The sequence below is a fragment of the Cryptomeria japonica genome, chromosome 2 (genome assembly GCF_030272615.1).
Source record: "Cryptomeria japonica chromosome 2, Sugi_1.0, whole genome shotgun sequence".
Taxonomy (NCBI): domain Eukaryota; kingdom Viridiplantae; phylum Streptophyta; class Pinopsida; order Cupressales; family Cupressaceae; genus Cryptomeria; species Cryptomeria japonica.
The window spans coordinates 542,285,680-542,304,867 of NC_081406.1; the positions used below are offsets into that span (position 1 = coordinate 542,285,680).

The window sequence follows — 19,188 nt, forward strand, 5'->3', positions numbered from 1 at the left end:
GCATCCCATGAGTCAATAAATGGGAACACAAAAGAAACAAGCTGAATCTAGATATATTTAAACGCAAAGTGGGTACAAAATCACATCCTCATGAGGAATGTTGATGGCTGGAAGCAAAATAGTAAATAGTTTTTGTAGAACTAAAAGTAAATAAATCAATACAATTACATTTTCCTCTTCCCAACTCTAGTAAAAACTAGGGGGGAGGTAGAACTAGAGGGTCTAGTCCTAGAAGTTTGCTGTGAGCGTTATTGTGCCTCCTTGCTTGATATGACTGGCTCAGGTTGTGGCTCATCCTCCATCCTAGATGTAGCTTTGCCTCTAGCTGCACCCTGGCAGTGGCAATGACTCCTTATCCTCCTCATCCTTCTCAATGTCATCTAGTGTGAAATCAAATCTAGCCCCCTCCTCCTTCATAGCCTGCCTCTCCAAATCATTGATGTCATCCTCTGTAAACAATGGAGGTTGCTCCTGCGATGTCTAATCATTGTAAGGATCTATATCATCCAAATCAATTGGACCAACTGATGCTTCGTCTACCTACATTATGCGGAACTGAAGATTATATTGCACAAAGACAAGGTCATTGAGGCGTTTTTGAGCTAACTTGCTCCTCTTCTTTGTGTGGATGGCCTCAAACAAGCTCCGATTGCGCTCACAACTGGATGAACTACAAGGTTAACATAATTTTTGAGGGCAATTTTTTTGAGATTTGGGGTATTTACAAGCCCAACTTTGCCACCAAGGATCTGCAAAATGAAATTAGGTTGAGGGTAGCACCCCTTGCGGGGGTTTGAGGGTGAGAAAGAGGGGTAGAGAGATAGGTCTAGATCTTCAGGGAGAGGGGAGAGAGGAGAGAGTGAGATGGAGAGTGGTAGAGAGGGCGATAGAGGAAGAGTGATAGGGAGATAGATAGGTCTAAAATTAGGGGCAGATAAAGTGAGTGAGATCGAGAGAGCAAGAGAATGTTGATAGGAGCATATTGATTACTGAAATTTGACTAAGTTTGAAAATTTAAAAGATCCTCTAAAACCTAGAATTTGCACTATAACTCCTAGAGATTTGAAACCACTCTCAATCATCCTGCCAATATATACATGAAATATAACTTAAAGTATACTTAAATGTTATATTTCATGTATATATTCTGATGAAGAGAATGACACTAACCTGAAAAAAATAAAAATAGATAGTTTTTTGACATGTTTGGGCCTCTTTTTTTTAATGCAGCCGAGTTTTTAATAGAAACTCGCCGAGTTTTTCCCAAGAACTCGGCGAGTTTTTATGGCGAGTAAAAGTCGTAAAAACTCACGAGTTTTAAACTACTCGTCGAGTTTTCGGCAAGTAGTCCAACTCATAAGATTGCTCTCACAAGTAGCTCACTCTTCATCTTGTGAGCGGAATTGGAGTACTTATGGTTTTATTCATTCATTGAAGAGGAACTGATTAGGGTCAAAGAAAGTAGAGAACTTGGTGTACATTCATAGCAGAGAACATGGAGGGTCCTTAAGCAAAATGGGACCAAATTGCAATTGATGGAAAAGCTACAGCCATGGTGGATGAATCAGTTGAACTAGATGGCCTTAATGAATTACCTCCTATTCTACTACCATCAAAGGAACTTGAATTGGAGAGCGATGATTATCTAGAGAGTATCATAGCTGAGGACCTTGATATGGATGATCAAAACATTGAAGAGTAGATGATAGATTTCTGACTTTTGTTTTTTGTTTACATATCAGCATCAGACTATCAATATTTTTGAATTTCAATTTGACATTATCAATATGTAATGAATCTAATGATAATCTATATGAGATATCAGATATGTAGTGTGTGTTTTGAACTCTTTGACTCTATGATATATATGATACAATGCCATTTGTGTACTAATTAGTGATTTCAGATTTGACATTTTGATTTTTCTATAAAAAAATCTAAAAATAAAGTTCTTAGTTAACCACTACTTTACCATTGTTCTTGTTTTCAAAGTTCTATGTTACATTGTTATGATATAATTTGGAATTATTAAATTATATTAAAAAAAATTTGGCATCTCAAAGTAGATACCCCCTTCTATTTTTGAAAATTAGTTGTACCAATACTGGTACCAGTCTCCTCGTCTCCTGGTGACCTTGGATTATGCATATTATCAAGATAATCATAGTATTACTATTATCTATATATATAGACTTAATCACCTTGCATATATCCAATTGTCATATTAGAGATAGCAGTGATATTGTCATCAAATATATAATATAAAACATTCATAAGTGGTATTATAGATCGTTATTCTTAGTGTTAAGTAAGACTTCGAGGAAAGAAGTCTCTTGCAATTGATTTTGCAAGTTAATTGTCCCAATTTCCTAAGTGTTAACTTAAGGGGACATTACAAAAAATGGCAGATTATATCAATGGATTTATTCGTAGGTCTACCCAAGTGCAAGGCAAGGATTGTATTTATCTTGTGGTGGACACGTTGACCAAGTATGCTCACTTCTATGCTAATCTTCCGAGTATAAGGGACCATAATTTGTAGATTTATTCTTCAGAGAGGTGTTTAGGCACCATGGGTTGCCTAAAAACATTGTTAATGATTGGGACAGCAAGTTCTTCAATGTGTTTTGGTAGAAACTCTTCAAATTGGCAAGTACAAAGTTGACATTGAGCGCAAGTTATCACTGATAGAAATATGGACAACTAGAAATAGTTAACAAGTGGGTTGAAGGATACCTAAGGAACTATGTGACAAGTCATTAGAAGGCTTGGGTCAAATGGTTGTATTTGGGAAAACATTGCTACAACACCACTCATTACGAGTATAGGCATGACATCTTTTAGGGCCTTGTATGGGTATGATGTTACATCCTTTTAGTTATTGTTGATAGCAGAGCACACAAATTTGCAATTGCTTGAGGACAAGCAATTTCAAGGAGAGAGGATTGTAATCTCCCCTTTTTCAACCTAGGCAGTTGAGAATGATTGCTTAGCTTATTTCATTCATGTAGGCTAATTTGGGGGCATGGAGAGGGAATATAATAAATTAAATTTAAGTTGTCTTATAGTATTAGTTTTTGGACAACTTTAGTTGAATTAATTATTTTATGTAAAAGATGACCACGAGTGTTAAAAGGACTTTTCAAGGATCGAAAGTGAATTTAAAATTAAAAAGTTCTCAAAAGTTTGCATGCAAGATATAAAATGGAAAAAGATCATCTTTGGTCATTTTTCATATTTTCTCATTGTGAAGTTTGGCTTGCATGTTCAACTCAAAACCCTAGGACAAAACCCCTAAATGTAATTTGTCTTTAGAGATGAAACATTTCTTTCTAGTCAAATTAGAGATGGGTTTATATGGGATTCACATTGGTGTTGAATGTTCACAAAGTGAGGGATTGAATTGATGTGAATTTTCTTTCGAATATAGGAGATTCATAGGTACAAAATTATAGAGGTTTGGAGGTAAATATAAATTTGTAAGAGGGGTTACTTGCCATTCGAGTTGATGGTTATATTTCACATTTTATGCTTGGTTAGACTAGTCGCTAAATTTTACAGAGCTTTGATGAGATGAATACTGGTAGCCATTTTGTGAGTTCTTTGGAATTGAATTTATATATTTATTGGTGACTAACCTCGTTGCCAACTTGGGTGTTGATGCTTTCTACCACCTTGAGATTTCTTTTGAGAATTGTTACAAGATCAATTCATTGAAAAGGGAAGTCGCAAGAGTAAAAAGAAGGGCATGGGGATTATTTCTAGCTTTCCATACATGATAAGGGTGTTGTCTTGGTTCCGCTAACTTTGATTGAGCCTTTGCATAGTCTTTAGGGAGGTTGTGGAAGGTTATAAGAGCAGAAAAGTGGTTGGTTCCCTTATAGTCGTCACTGCCATTCCTTACTTGACTGTCTAGACTCAAAAAATGGTATCGTTGGATTTTGTTAGAGTGCCTAAAGAGGGACATGGAGCTCCAAGGAGTGTAACAACACTTGGACATTCATTTATTTGGCTATTTTCTTTAAGTTGGTTCAAATCTGCAAAGTATATGACAAATGTGTTTGTATTGAATGTAATCGATGAATCTTGAAGTGAGCTCCAATGCAGGAAATTGGTTTCGTTATTTAAATATTGTAGTAATCTTTATTATTGAAGAAAATTGGCAACAATTATGATTCTTAAACTTTTTATTGTTCAATTTGTATTCGTGGAAAAATTAGGGTTAGGGTTAAATTAAGATAATAAAACCACTAAATGTCCTAATTAACCGATTACATTAAAGTGGAGAGGAATCCAATAGATCTAGCCTTGATAGACCAAGATTTTGATCAAATTCTAGGCACCTTTGATAGGGCTCTATCCTCCTTGAGTTGAGTTGAATTGAATTGTCGAAGATTAGGGCAAGGTAGTGAACTATTGAAGCAATCTGATAGAGACAGTGAGCTAGGGATGTCGTATGGAGCCACAACTTGGATTTGAGTAGAAGATGTTTCGGATCTATTCCTAGATGTTTAGCCTGATTTTTCGGGACCAGGTAGTATCAATTCGCCATGGTCCGCTGAATTTCTGACCGTCGAAAGCTGAACCTATTCATCTTTGTGAATCCTATCGATCTTCTTGAATGTAGCTCAATACCTATTCCTGCACATAGTGAAAAGGGGAAATATGTTGGGAATAGGGGTTTGCCTTAGGTCAAACCCCGGTTTTGGAATTAGCCACGAAATTGAATTGACAATGTAAATGAAAGGGTGCAATAAAATACTTTCCTTTTGAGGAAAAGGCTGAAAATGACTGAAACACTAATGGTATATCTTTAATGAAGTTTTATTTGTCCACTAAGGAATTAGGGTTTCATGTAAGTTGTCTTCATAAAACATAGAACATGAATGTCAACTCGAATGCTTGAATCTTGACTTCACTTTTGCTCCAATGCTTGATAGAAGACTGATTGCTTTCTTACTTGCATTTGCTAGAGTGTAATTGAGAGTAGGAATTGAATTCGATATAGTTGAACTTCTTTTATACTTGCTTGTTGAAAATCCGATTGAATTTCTGCAATAGGCCGACATGTGGCTAGATTTCCTAGCCATCAAAGGTGACCGTAAGAGGGGGGCAATTTGGGGCCAGTTTAAGAGGCCAATGACGCATATACCTTGGTCCTGATTTAGGACCAAGGCGTGGTACGTCCTGGTCTTGATTTGGGACCTAGGCATGGTACATCCTGGTCATGTAAATCGGGACTCCAAATTGGTGAATACGTTGGAAATTTGGTGAAAATGTGAGGTAAATGAGTGGTGTGAGTAGAATCAATGTTGCAATCAAGCCTTGGAGGATGGAACGCCAAAGTGAGGACAAAATTGTAGGTGAGTACAATTTAGGACGCTACACAATCATTCATTCTTCTTACTGTTTGATGAAATGCTTGAATTATAAAATTGTGAAAATTAGTCTTGGTAATTTTTTTTAGGGTAGGAACCTTATAATATTTGAATTATAACAAATTGATGATTTGAATAGACTTGTGTGTTCTCAAAATGCATTAATTTATTTTGGCAAATTTTTATTGAGTCTCAAGTCTAGAGTTTGAAGCCAGGACACTGGAAATTCAGAGTGGAGAAGAAGGGTTTTTGGCAAATTTTTATTGAGTCTCAAGTCTATTGTCAAATTTTGGGTTGTTGCATCCAAGTTTTCCAATTGTGATCTCTATTTTGGGTCATGTAGTGAACCATTTGAAGAGTGTAAGGTGCCTCATGCTTAGCATTGTGGGGATCCTATTGAGATTGTGGCAAAGGCAAAGGACAATCACCTATTTCCTTGATGACAATAGGAATTGAATGTGACAAGCTTGGACATGTAGATGATTTAATGATTCTCAACATGGTTTGATCAATAATTGGAATTTTCTTGTCATTTGATGCATAGGTTGGAATTAGAATGTCCTTTCTTGTATTGTTGGTCGTGGAGCTCTTGGGTGAACAATTAGCTGAATTAGTTTATGGCTTGAATTGGGGAATTTATTAAACTATCAATTAAAATTTAGAGACTAGATCTACAAGTAATTAAATTTGATGCTAGAGATTTGGGAACTAATAGGCTATTCTTTTTACAGGAACCATGCCACAAGCTATCCTTATTGTCTCGCCTTTTGATGTAAAATTACCTTGCACAAGTGTACTATAGTAGACTAGTTAAACTCCCTCTTGATTGAATTGTTGAGAAGTGATAGGAGTGTGGTGCTCCTTCTAAGATTATTAGGTATCTTGGGGTCCCCTTTGCCCTACTTCCATCATTTAAGTAGATGTGGATCTAGGTAATAAAGTTGCTAATAAAGTTTCCAAAAGGCAGGGAAACCCCCTCTAACTTGTATGGAGATTTTAGGTTTGTTAGGTGGTCTCATCCTTATTCATATTCACTATTTATTATCCATGTTATTGGTAAGCTTGTTCCTCTCACATTAACCAAACGAACAAGATTAGTAAAGGTTACAAATGGTGGAGAGGTTGGTTAGTCTCTTTTCCAAGGAGTCTCTCTAGCTATTAAGTGGCTCTTTAGAGCTTTAGTTAGTGAGGAGCTTTGGGAGCTGCTTGTCAGGCACAATATTATCTCTAGCAATCTTTAAAAAAAATATCCTCTTTGACTCTTCCTAAGTTAGATCTAGAGGCTTCCCCATTTTTTACTCAATTCGGAAGGCTTGGGAATTGACTTGAGAATTTTCTAGAGGGCATGGTGCTTGCTTAGGTGTTGGAGGGCCTTTTCAACCCTTTAGATCCATTTGATTGCATCTCATATTCAATGATAAACCTCTTGCTTTTATTAAAGGGTATTTTGCGAAGTTTGTGTTTTCGATAGGGCTTAAGAGTTTTGATTAGACTTTTGGATTGGAGTGGTTACTTTTGTTAATGCATTAGTAGCTTCTGCAAGATAAGACTCTCCTAACTCATTAATCTCCTCTATTCTGTTATTAGTTTACTCATTCATGCTTTATGTTTATCAGACTATAACATTGATCATAATTATGATATTGATATTGAATAATGATGGATTAGATTGACGACCTACTTAACTATGTTAAGCGTCAATCTAAATGCTATCGGGCTATTAACCCGATAGCATACTATCAGGGTATTAACCCGATAGCATATAATGCTAACAGTTATTGTTATTGTTTACTTTAACCGATTCATTATCGGTGTGTTTATATTGATCCATTATCATTTGCTTTGATACCGATTCATTATCGGGTATGCTTATAGATCTGTTACCATTAACAATGATACCGATTCATTATCGGGTATGCTTATAGCATCGATTAGTTATCATTATGGATCGGTTGATGGTTGTAAGAGTCACGACCAAGTGACATCTTGGCCGGACATGTCTAAAGACATGTCCGATCAAGGTGCCACTTGATCGTGGCTGTCTTACTATTTATACATCATCCAAATTAAAGGAGATGACATTGAAATCGATAAATGTTCATCCTCATTACATGCAGTAAAAGAAATATAACAATATTAGTGTCATAATCATAATATCAAACCGAAAATACACCATCCTACATATAACTTGTCCATTAAATTGGAAATTGCAATACTTTTACATGGTATCAGAGCCAAGTTGATCGAACTTGAGGCTATTCAATTTCGTGAAACAAATTTAAGAACAAGTTTATATACTACATCACATTTCTTCAAATGGCCAGTGCTATCAGATTCGAAGACAGACTCGGAGGTGGCGATGATTTTTCAGCCTGGAAATTCAGAATTCAAATGATCTTAAAGGAGAACAAAGTGGATTCGTTTGTTCAAACTAAAAATGATCAACCCGAAAATGAACCTGACAAAACAGCATGGATTGAGGGAAATGAAAAGGCAATAAAAATAATAGTTGATGGGGTGAGAAACAACATAATGCCCATCATAAGAAAACATCAGACAGCCTATAAAATGTTCAAAGCTCTTGAAAGCACATTTGAGATATCAAATGCAAGTCGAACTCTAGCATTAAAACGAGAAATAAATCATATCACCATGAACAAAGGGGAGACAATCAACGCCTACTTTATGCGGATATTAGTTCTAAAAGATGAACTAGCAACTCTGGACTACGAGATCCAAAGCAAAGAGTTAACACTCATTGCTTTAGATGGGTTGCCTAGTGGATGGAGCACATTCGTCCAAGGCATCAGTGCAAGGTCCGAATATCCCAAGTTTGAAAGATTAAGGGATGATTGTCTCCAAGAAGAATCAAGATTGAACAAGATGGGAATGAAACATAAGAATATAGATGAAGATCTACAAGTTCTAAACACCAACTCCACCAAGCAAAACAAGAAAAGGCAGTTTAGAAAGAGAAAAGGTCGTCAAGGCAAGAATACTTCAAAGAAGGACTTATCTCACATTCAATGTTACAGATGTGATCATTTCGGACACTTTGTTGCAAAGTACCTGGAAAGAACCAAGAAACATGCTACATTTGTCAAAACAGGAAAGACTAAAGGGGAAGATGACTCCGAGAAATACGTATTAGGAACAGTGGAGATACTCTATATTGATTGCACAATTCAATATCAGATATATAGATCAAGATCATCTTGCATACATCTGATTGTTGAATCGGAGATAGCAGAGATATTTGTTCTTATATCATCATATTATAAGTAATAACAATTGTGAGTTATAATCTATCATTCTTGCATTAATATCGATTATGATCATTTTAAGAGATTTTTGGAAAGAAGTCTCTTGCAATTGATGTATAAGTCAATTGTTCCCTTATTCCCTAAGTAATAACATAAGGGGACATAACATGTTTGGTATCAGAGCTAATGGTCTTGCCAGCCAGTGAGAAAACATTTCAGATGAGCAGAAGATGAGGCCAACTCAAGGGTTAGTACAAACTCAATGGTAAAATGAATCCTTCCATGGCACAATATAGAAACACTCAAGAGAGACTGACTCAATTGTTGGGCATGCTTACACATGTAAACAATAATGGCAACAAGGGAAGCAATATAGGAAATGGAAATCAATCCATTTACAGTCAATCTCCAGTAAGTTTGAAGATAATAATACCAACATTCCCATCTAGGGTAGATGAACCCACGTTGATATCAATTTCGACAAGATTGGATGACTGGAGGATTACAAAATGATATGCCTCTAAGCAATCACATAGATCTAAGGACGATGTACCTGTCTAAAAGAGATAAAGATCATCACCTTGACCTAAGGAGAAAGATTGAAAAGCTAGAATTACCCTACTTTGATGGTTTGGGAAAATCTACAACATGAGCTTGGATTCAAAGGGTGGAAGGAAATGATCTTTGTGATTCTAATTCCACTTTTACCATTAAAGAGGTCAAGTCTATTGAAGATAAATTAGGTTAAAGGTCTCTTGCACCCTTGGAAAAAGACACGACCTCCTCTAATCAATCAATAATTATTGACAAAGGGAGTACTCCCTCTAACAAAAGTAAATCAAAAGATAGTGTAAAAAGTTTGATACCGGCAAGTCATGAAACCTTAGAAAAGGCTAAAACAAGAAATGATCATCAAGCACTACAAGAAAATCAGAATATAGTCAGCAAACATTTCAAGGAGCCACAGATACAAGGAAAGGAAATAGAAGCAGTTGATTGGTCATGCATTGACACCGACATGGTAGAGATTGAATCTAAGAAACATAATTCATATTATGTGAAGTTGCTTAGTAATAAGGATGTTGCCTAAGATTCCCTTTCACATCTTGAAGAGTATATGACATCCACTAACAAACCAATGACCGAGGATGATAAGAGTAACAATTCTAATGACCGTGAATCAGAAGTTACATCATGTGTCCAATGACTCCAATCTAATCACCTTGAGGAAGATAAAAAAAGAAATGTGATGTTGAAAGATGAGCTACCAAAAATAGTAAGCAAAGATAAATCAGTAGCTAGATATCATGAGACCCTAGATCAAAATAAGCAAGAAATTGGATAAGTGATAGATGCTCGTAAAATCTTACAAACAGAAAATCAAAGTGTAGTAACTAGACACTTGAAAGAACAAATGAACAAAGGAGGAAATAATGAAATTAAGGATCAGATTGTGGAAATCGGATTGACTCAGCATCAATGTGTTGTTTCGTTTCCAAAACTAACAACTGTTGGAAATGAATTAACTTATGATGATTTTCAGAAGCCTAGTCCTATGATATCAAGGTTAGAGTTTCTCCAAGGACCATCTTCTAAGGAGTTAGTGCAACATCAGATCACTCATCTTATTTGTGGTTATCCAAAGATCACTGTTACAGGTTTTCAACCTAACTACGTTTTGAGTAGATGGTACCACAAACCTTGGGATCTGGGAATTACTTTGGTAAACAAAGATCATGGCAGTAGATTGTTGCATAGTGTAATCTGGATTAATACACTTGGTGAGTTCAATGATGACAGCATGACACAAAGAATAAGTGCTGGAGTATTCTATATACTTATTGGGGACCCTGCTATCAACATGACAATTTAAGAATGCTTGTGGGCAAGCATCTCCAAGAAGGGGAGACTGTGATGTCCCCATCTTAAGACCTCACAATTTTCCCATCAAGGATCTAAGTAAAACATAGAGAACAAGATATAATAGTGAAGACGAGATTTGATATGTTAAGTCCCATTCAAAGGATAAACCAATAACCGCCTCATGATCTAAAGACAGAAATCGTTATCCATGTTCCTATCTAATCCAAACCAGCAGGATAAAATAACTATCGCAGATACACTAATTGGTATATAATCTTCATTGCCTAGCTGGTGAGCACTCTCACTATGAGTAGAGGTGGCAAAGAGATTAGGCCCGATAAGGAGAATATGCACCTATCAATAGCAGAGACCAATATTCATTAAGCATTGATGACTAACAAATTTAAGGAAAGCTCTACTCGGTTCTTGGCTGACTATGTGATACAGACAGTGCTATGAGTGGATGAATATAATCACCCATGAAAAGAAGTGATGTATAATGATGTTTGACAGGGATTAGGAAATCATGGACAACAAAGTTAAAGTGATCTTATCATGCTGGTCGACCCCCATCATAAGACAGCGATAAATGTTTAAGGAAAAACATATTGATTAAGATAAATACAATACATACCTAAGTGGCAGTTTATTTCAGCAATACCAATTATAGGAAGAGTAATTAATATTTCCAAATGATAGTAACTATCTCTCAAAAGGTTTGATTAGCAAAGCAAAGAAGTAATTATGTTTTGGAAGGTGTGTGACTCTTCAGTTATGAATAGACATGACCTAATAAAATGATACATATAGAAGATTGAAGGAGGAAAGAAAGAAATCATCGGATTTGTCTCTTATTCCTTGTATCCAGATTGGATCGGCTCTATTGAGCATCAACCCTTGGGCATCAAATCGGTTGCATACTTCCAGTGATAAATCATAAACAGCACCTCATATTTGCATGTTTATACAGACCAAATCAGATACAGCAATATAGCAGCTTTGCTATCATCGATAAGGAGGATCACAACAAGCATCATATCGATATATTAGAAAAAGCAGAAAAACGGGACTCGCTCGGACTCGCCTAAACTCGGCGAGTCCGAGTCTGAGTCATGCTCGCCGAGTTTGTGGGACTCGGACTCGGACCCGACTCACCTAGTTGGCGAGTTTGGCTCAAACTCGCCAAACTCGGCGAGTCCCGAGCCCCAAACTCGGCTACTAGCTGGGTTAGTAAAATGACAAAAAAAATACATTTTAAAAAGTTTTTTTTAAATGAATGGTATCGTCTTTGTTCACTACAACCTTCGCCTAAGAATGAAAAAAATTAGGGTTACAACATGTCAGCCAATAGAAAAATAACACCCGACACCTTTATTAAATAATAAGTTTTTTTGGCCTCGCGGGGCGCTGCCCCTCGACCCCGCCCTGTATCACGACAGGGAGCGTGCAAGGGGCGCTGCCCCTTGACCCCACCTTGGGGGCGCTGCCCCCAACCCCCCGTCAAAAAATATGGGGGGAAATTGCGTCGATAGAAGTAGGGAAAATTTAAGCTCCGAGTCTGACACTGATTGGATCGACCAGGTAGATATAGAGGCTGAGATTGTAGCCATGGTAGAGGAGGAGCGAAGAGCATGAGCACAGACAAGAGATTCAGAGGCAGATAGTGACACGGATGTTCCTGATGTTGGTGAGCATGGCATGGTGTCACGGGGAGCGGCTATGGCTGTCAAATCATCCAAGACCTACCTTAGACGCCTTCGCAGGGGGCTGGGACCGGAGGGTGCATGCCCCTCCGAGCCATAGGCTTGTAGTTGTATTTACCTTTGGTATTTGTATGAAACATTTGATGATGATCATATGATGACATGGATTTTTTATTCCATGAGTTTTGTAATATTATATACATTTGACAATATTTATATGTGTTTGTTATTTCCTTCAGCTACAATTTGCATTTATGCTTATGTGATTGATGTATACCTGTGTATTTAATCAAATGAGCCGAGTTTGATGATGTTATTGTGTCTTTAAGGTGTATTCAATAAAGGGTGCCTGAAACAAGTTTTAAATCTTTAAAAATCTCTAAATTTCTTGAGTTTTTCACTTTCCCGAGTCCAGCCGAGTTTGGAGCCGAGTTTGACGCCGAGTCCCAAGTCCGAGTTCGAGTCGGCCTTGCCGAGTCCGAGTCCCGTTTCTTTGTTCCATATTGCAGATTGTATCATATTACCAGTGCAGATCAGAGATCATCCTTGCACAATTATCATCAACAATATCAGGGACAGCAGAGATACGCTATATTGATTGCACAATTCAGTATCAGATATATAGATCAAGATCATCTTGCATACATCTAATTGTTGAATCAGAGATAGCAGAGATATTTGTTCTTATATCATATATTGTAAGTAATAACAATTGTGAATTATAATCTATCATTCTTGTATTAATATCAATTATGATCATTATAAGAGATTTTTGGAAAGAGGTCTCTTACAATTGATTTACAAGTCAATTGTTCTCTTACTCCCTAAGTAATAACATAATGTGACACTACACATCCCCTACTATCCCCAAAAATGGCCTCAAAAAATCCCGTCCCTAAAATGTATTGGCATCTCAGAAACTTGGTGGAACATAGATTTTTTTAAGTGGCGTTATATTCATCAAAGACTAACTATTGGATCTATTTGTAAATTTTCTCAGTTTAGTCCTTGTCTAGTTTTGTAGTTTTGAAGAGTGTCATTCATCATTTTTTTAAATGTCCTTTAGCTGAATTTATCTAGAATTTTTCCTTGCCCACTTGGACAACTTTTGGTAAGAATTATATTATTAGCTAGTGGGACATTTTATGTTGATGTATTTTTTGTTATGTTATCTAATTTTTTTTATTAAATACTGGTTGATATTTTCCTCTAAGATTATTTAGTATGCAGGAAATAAAGATGTTTTCCAAAGGTACTAGAGGGATCTCATTGGCCTGTCTAGAGAAGTCAAACTTTCCTCTCCAAAATTGTTTTAAAAATAGGCCTTATTGTCAATAGTTGATATTTGCTCTAATATGCTGTTTTGGCAAGATGTATTTTCTTTAAGAGGCCTTGTGAGGGTATTTTGGAAAAACCTTGGTTATGTGCTCAAGCATCTAGGTTTGTGATTCTAGAACTCTCCCACTTGGTAGGTGAATATAGACACCTGATTTTTCTGTAAGTGGTGTACATCTGATTTATAGAAAAAAATGATTTTGGTGTTCACCTGATGGTTGTGAAATCAATTTCTACTAGAATGGGTATTGCTGATTGGTGAAATCAGTGTCCCTAGTTATGGCTTCTAGTTCCAGTTTGGTGTGAACATGCTCGAGTTAGTCAAAATATTCTGAAGACCTTGGTAGTGTGTTGTTGTAGTTTTCTCTTGAGAAATATGAGCTTACCCTTAAAATGATACATTGAAAATCTTCAAGTTTTTGAAGTTTGCTTCCACCATATTGGCATGCTTTCTGCAAATCATGTGTGCAATAATTCTCATAATTCAGCTGTATCACTTGCTTCAAAGATGCATTAGAAATTTGCATGATAATTGGCCAGTACTCTAAACAAGTGGAGTTCATAATCTGGAAGAGATTTTGTGAGTTTTTATTTGGAATTCATAGTCCAATTTTTCAACAACACATCTTATACCCTTATTACATTGGGTAAAGTCTCCAATTGTTAACTTGAGATTGATCAAATCATCCATGTCCACCAGGTCATCGAGTGGTTATGTTCCTTTCTGGTTAATGAGATGACCATTTGTCTTTTAATTGACATATTTGATGAGATTGAAATTCCTCCCAGTATGACAAGGGAATTTAGGTGTTGGGCTAACCAATTTGAGATCTCTTCTATTCAATATTGTTGCTGCTAAGGGATCGAGAGAATATAATTTGAAGCAAGGAGGGAGGTTTATTGCAAAGGAATGGTCAGAATTCACAAGTACAATGTTTGCAAATAAACTCCCATTTCTTTGTCCCTGGGATGACATTTTTCCAAGAAGGGTCCTTTTTAATTGGCCCCAACATTACAATAATCTATTGAAATAATTTGCAGTAACAAGTAATTGAAAAAATGAAATTAACATTTAAGGTTTCTAGATAAACTAAGATTAAAAAATCAGAAAAAAAAATATAATAGTTAGGATTTGCAGCTAGAAAATAAATAAAATTAGAAAAAATAGTAGGGTTTGTTCATAAAAAGAGATAAAAAGAAAAAAATCCACAATGAACAAGAGAAAAAAAAGGGAAAAATGAGTTCTCTGCATTTTTCTTGCATTTATTTCTTATGCCATAAATCTAAAATGTAAAGAAAACAAATGTAGAAGACATGCAAAATGGGAAAAAAAGAGGAAGAAAAAGATTCAAAATAGGAAAATGCTTCTTCAAATTAGCTCCAACTTGGTGGTGGGCTGTTTCAAATCAACATGGGCTTTTCCAAATGCACAGTAGGCTTCTTTAGATGCTGTAAGGGCTGCTACAAACATTTAAGCTGCATTCAATCAAGGTTTGTTGCTAATGTTGTGAGCTAACTTTTGTTTCAATGGATTGTGTTTTGCTCCAATGCTCTTTTTTTCCTTCTTCTTGTGGTTGCAAATGAAGTGAATGTCTTTTGAGTGTCATAGGTCATTCAAGTGTTAGACATTTGAGTGTCTTTGTTTTGCTTCTTTTTTCCTTTTTGTCTCATTTTAACATTTGGCTACATGGCCAAGTCCTTATAGTGGGACTTATTAGGTTTGACGTGTTTTGCCAAACTTGATGAATCTGCTTAAACTCATTGTTTACGTGGTTCTTGAGTATAGCCTTAACTAGACTTGTTCACCTTGGGACTTGGGAAGTTTCAACAATTTGTGCTAATTTATGTAACTATGATATTTGCTTAGTTGGCAAATAATAGTTGTCCCTTTGGACTGATTTGTGCCATTATGAGAACATGAAATGAAGGGTCCCCAAGGAGAAATCTTTTTGTGAGTGAATCTAGGGAAATCAAATTTGATTTCTTGGATAAAAAATAAACCAGGTCATTGTATTCTTATACCATGAAGGGGAATACCTTGCGATTACAAGATATGATCTTCACTAATATACTCATAAGTGAAATTATGAAGAAATGATGATTTGCATGGATTTGTTGAGGGAGATGCTGGATGCAGTAAGCTTCTCTATTGTGTGCTGAATTCGTAATTTCTTCTCTAGTAATCCTCTTCCAGCATGCATCTAATTCTTCAAACGTGTGAGACAATGGGAGCAATGAGTGGATTATGAGAGAAAAGAGTGGGTGGGTGAAAATCATTTGCACCATTTGTTGGATTCTTTTATCCTATAGAATAGAGGTACAAGAGAGTAGAATTATAACAATATGAATTGGGCATAGGATTATTTAGTTTGCTTTTGGTAGAAAATTGTGAGAGTATTTTTGTCAAAAAGACTCAAGAAAATTTTGTATCGAAAGCAATCTAAATCACGAACTTGGATTTTGATAATTGAATGTCTTTCATGGGCATAGGATTTTCATTGTGGAGTAATGGGATTTGAGGTGAATATCTCACTCACATAATCCCTATGAGGATATTGCCTATGCAAATAAACCTTTGATGGAGCTTTTGTTGTTTGGGTTGAAATTGGAATTTGCTTGATGATGTGAGGTAAGCAATAGTTTTTCATTTGTCTACGTTAGGAGTGTGTTATGGCTTCTCCTTTTGAATAGTTTCTCAAGGTTGTGAGTTTCACACCTTTCCTATCAATTTGTCTCTAATGATTCCTTTGAAAGTGACATTTGACGAACACTAGACAAATGACTATGTTTGTGGTATAATGTGAACAAAATGGTTTGTTTTCATAATCTGTAGGTTGTCTCTAGTCAATCCCTCCCAAATCTAAGTGAAGCCAATTAGGGAGTGGTTTCTCTTGGTTTGTATATTTGCTTATTCAAACATGGTTTAGGATACTTCATTGAAGATTAAAATTTGATTCTGCGATATATTCTCCAGTGGATTTTCCAATCCCATAGAGGGAGTGTACATCCTATAACTAACTTTGCAATAGGGGTAGATGTACCCACAATAGTACTCTGCTTTGAAGATTATTAGTGGGATTGAAAGATTGGATTCAACACTTCATTAGGAGAACTAGTTTTCCCATAACCATAGTCCTTCCTAGAAGATATTCTCTATTTCTTCAGTAGTGATGCAGATAGCCACAAAATAAATGTAATTGGTTTTTACTAATCCATTTCCAAAGCTTTGTGTGTCTTGGGTCTTGGGTAGATGCCCACGACCCTACAATAAGTGCTTTTTGTTTGAGTGACCATGGTCTATTTCCCATTTGTTCAATTGGGAAATGTACTTTGGGAGAAGGATCCGTTTTGATGTAACAAATGCTTTCCTTGTGAACAGGAAAGGAAGTTTATGAATGGTTTTGTGAGCATGGAGGTGGAATTACAGAACTTAAGACTCGGGCTGATCTTTTCTTTGAATGCAGCATTGTGAAAACTTGGATTTTGGGAATTGGATGAGGAAAAAAACCCCCTAACGGCACATAAGTGAAAAACAATCACCAAAGATTCAGGAAATATTTGCCAAGTTTTGAAATTTGTTATTTAACTCCCAAATACTATTGTTGTTTTTCAATTCAAGATTCAATCCAATTTGAGTTAGCTATTTAACAAGTTTCCGTCTAGATTGATCATAAGCTCCAGATTAGTGGTATAAATGGGGAATGCATCACACACTATTATGACACTCCTTTATCGAGTCACTTGCTTTAATTATCATTATTATTATTTTTATTGTATATTGTTTACAAATATTCTGCTCATGTGAGCATCAACATGAGACCGATACAAGCTCTTTACAAGCAAGCACACTACAAATCACCTATGGAAGACCAAGGTCACAACTTAGAATTTCATTTTAGATGTCCCTATGGGATTTGAACTTGGGTCTATATAATGAAAATCCAACATTTTAACCAATTAAGCTCAACCCCTTGGACATGCTTTTAGTATTTAAGAAAATATGTTGATAAATATAAACAAAACACAATATCCTAAAGCTTTCCTGATATACAATGCAAAGAATTTCCAAATGATTTAAGTACATGAATCAGTCTACAAAACTATTCATCCCCAAAGTTGAAACCCAATGTTAGCAATGGAGTTAACAACAGAAACATACTTTAGGACAAACTATGCGTCTGGCACATCTATAATTGAAAATAAATAATGATTCACAGATAAAAACCATAACCATGCTGTATGGGAAGCATTTTTTTATGATTACTGTCTTTAGGCGCATGTACGACAAATCTATGAACTATATGGAGTATAAGAGAGACGAAGTCACACAAGAAAATGGTTATGGAAGATAACCTCTCTCTATCCAAAGATACATCATCTATGGAGCGTTTGCATTTTTGTATTGAATCTTTACTGTTATTTAAGAATTTAATGACACATTTCACATATTTATATGTTTTATTATTGTGCTATTTTACATTAAGATATTGCTTTGTTAACTATAGTATCTAAAACTGAAAGCATTTTGATTTTGATAATGGCACGAATCGCACGATTATGCAGAACCGTATTTCAAGTCAGCCAGGCACTATAATACAATAATAAATAGTTCTTGTCTTTATTCAATCTCATTATGAATATGTTGAGTTTGATAATTTGATTATAGATATGACTTTCTACAAAATTCAAATTGCTAGTAGTGGTTGACTCAATGCTTTGAATACCATTTTGACTTTTTGAGATTGGCTTCTACAATAAATAGAATGGACTGGTGGGTTTGACCCAAGGGTGGGTAGATGTTTTTGATATCCACAAAGGTTGATTCTAATAAAATAGTATAGGTAAATATGCTTGTATCTTTTAATGTGTTTAAAGCGCATAATATATTGTATTCTTAATGCATATCTCAGATATCAATTATTTCTTCTTTGATACATGGAGTTGCTTTCATGCTTATCAGGGAGCATTCTGAAATTCGAGCTGAAATAGCAGCTCGGAGAGAAAGAGAACGTATTGCACGGCGCACTCGCCAGATGACTTTGGAAGAGACAGCCCTGCGAGAAATAGAGCTTCTCCAAGATCTTGATAGGTTTTTATCTTACTACATTACCAATTATTTGAAATTTTAAGACTCTTTAGGATGAAAATAAATTTAAATAATTCTTGGAGTTCTATTTTATGACCAATGGTAACTTAATTGTAAGGTTTATATTTTTGCTTAATCTAACAGTGGTGTACATGAGTTTATGTGTACTACTCCTGAGCATCAGTGATGATTATATAATTTCTTTGGGTATAACGTAGGGAAAGAATTGCTGAAGTGGAGCGTGAGGTTGAGAGACAAAAAGTACTAGAGAAAGAGCGTGCAAAGACTAGAGAGTTACGACATAGTCTTGATTTGGAAACTGAAAGGCGCACACAGGTTTGTCCATTCTCTTTCTGATGCCAGCCCAAATAGTAATTATTAAACCTTGATTTGTAAGGCAAAGCAGAGAGTACTACAGTGATGAGTATTGAAATCAAAATGGCTAGGGTAAAGAACTGGCCATGGTTTTTATCAATGTTGACACAAGGACTAAATTTGGTTGGCATAGCTAGCTTAAAATGACTTTAGGTCGTAAGTAAACAAGATATTTTTCTTTTCCT

General features: G+C 35.8%; 1 protein-coding gene across 2 annotated transcripts in view; it reads left to right on the top strand.

Moving 5' to 3' along the window:
* The window catches only part of LOC131066784 (uncharacterized), a 262,967-nt gene that overhangs the window by 200,662 nt on the left and 43,117 nt on the right, over positions 1-19,188 (top strand). For both annotated transcript variants that reach the window (XM_058001633.2, XM_058001632.2), the window contains exons 23-24: positions 18,503-18,631; positions 18,847-18,964. In XM_058001633.2, coding sequence (XP_057857616.1) covers positions 18,503-18,631; positions 18,847-18,964 — 247 coding nt within the window. The remainder of the gene's footprint in view (positions 1-18,502; positions 18,632-18,846; positions 18,965-19,188) is intronic.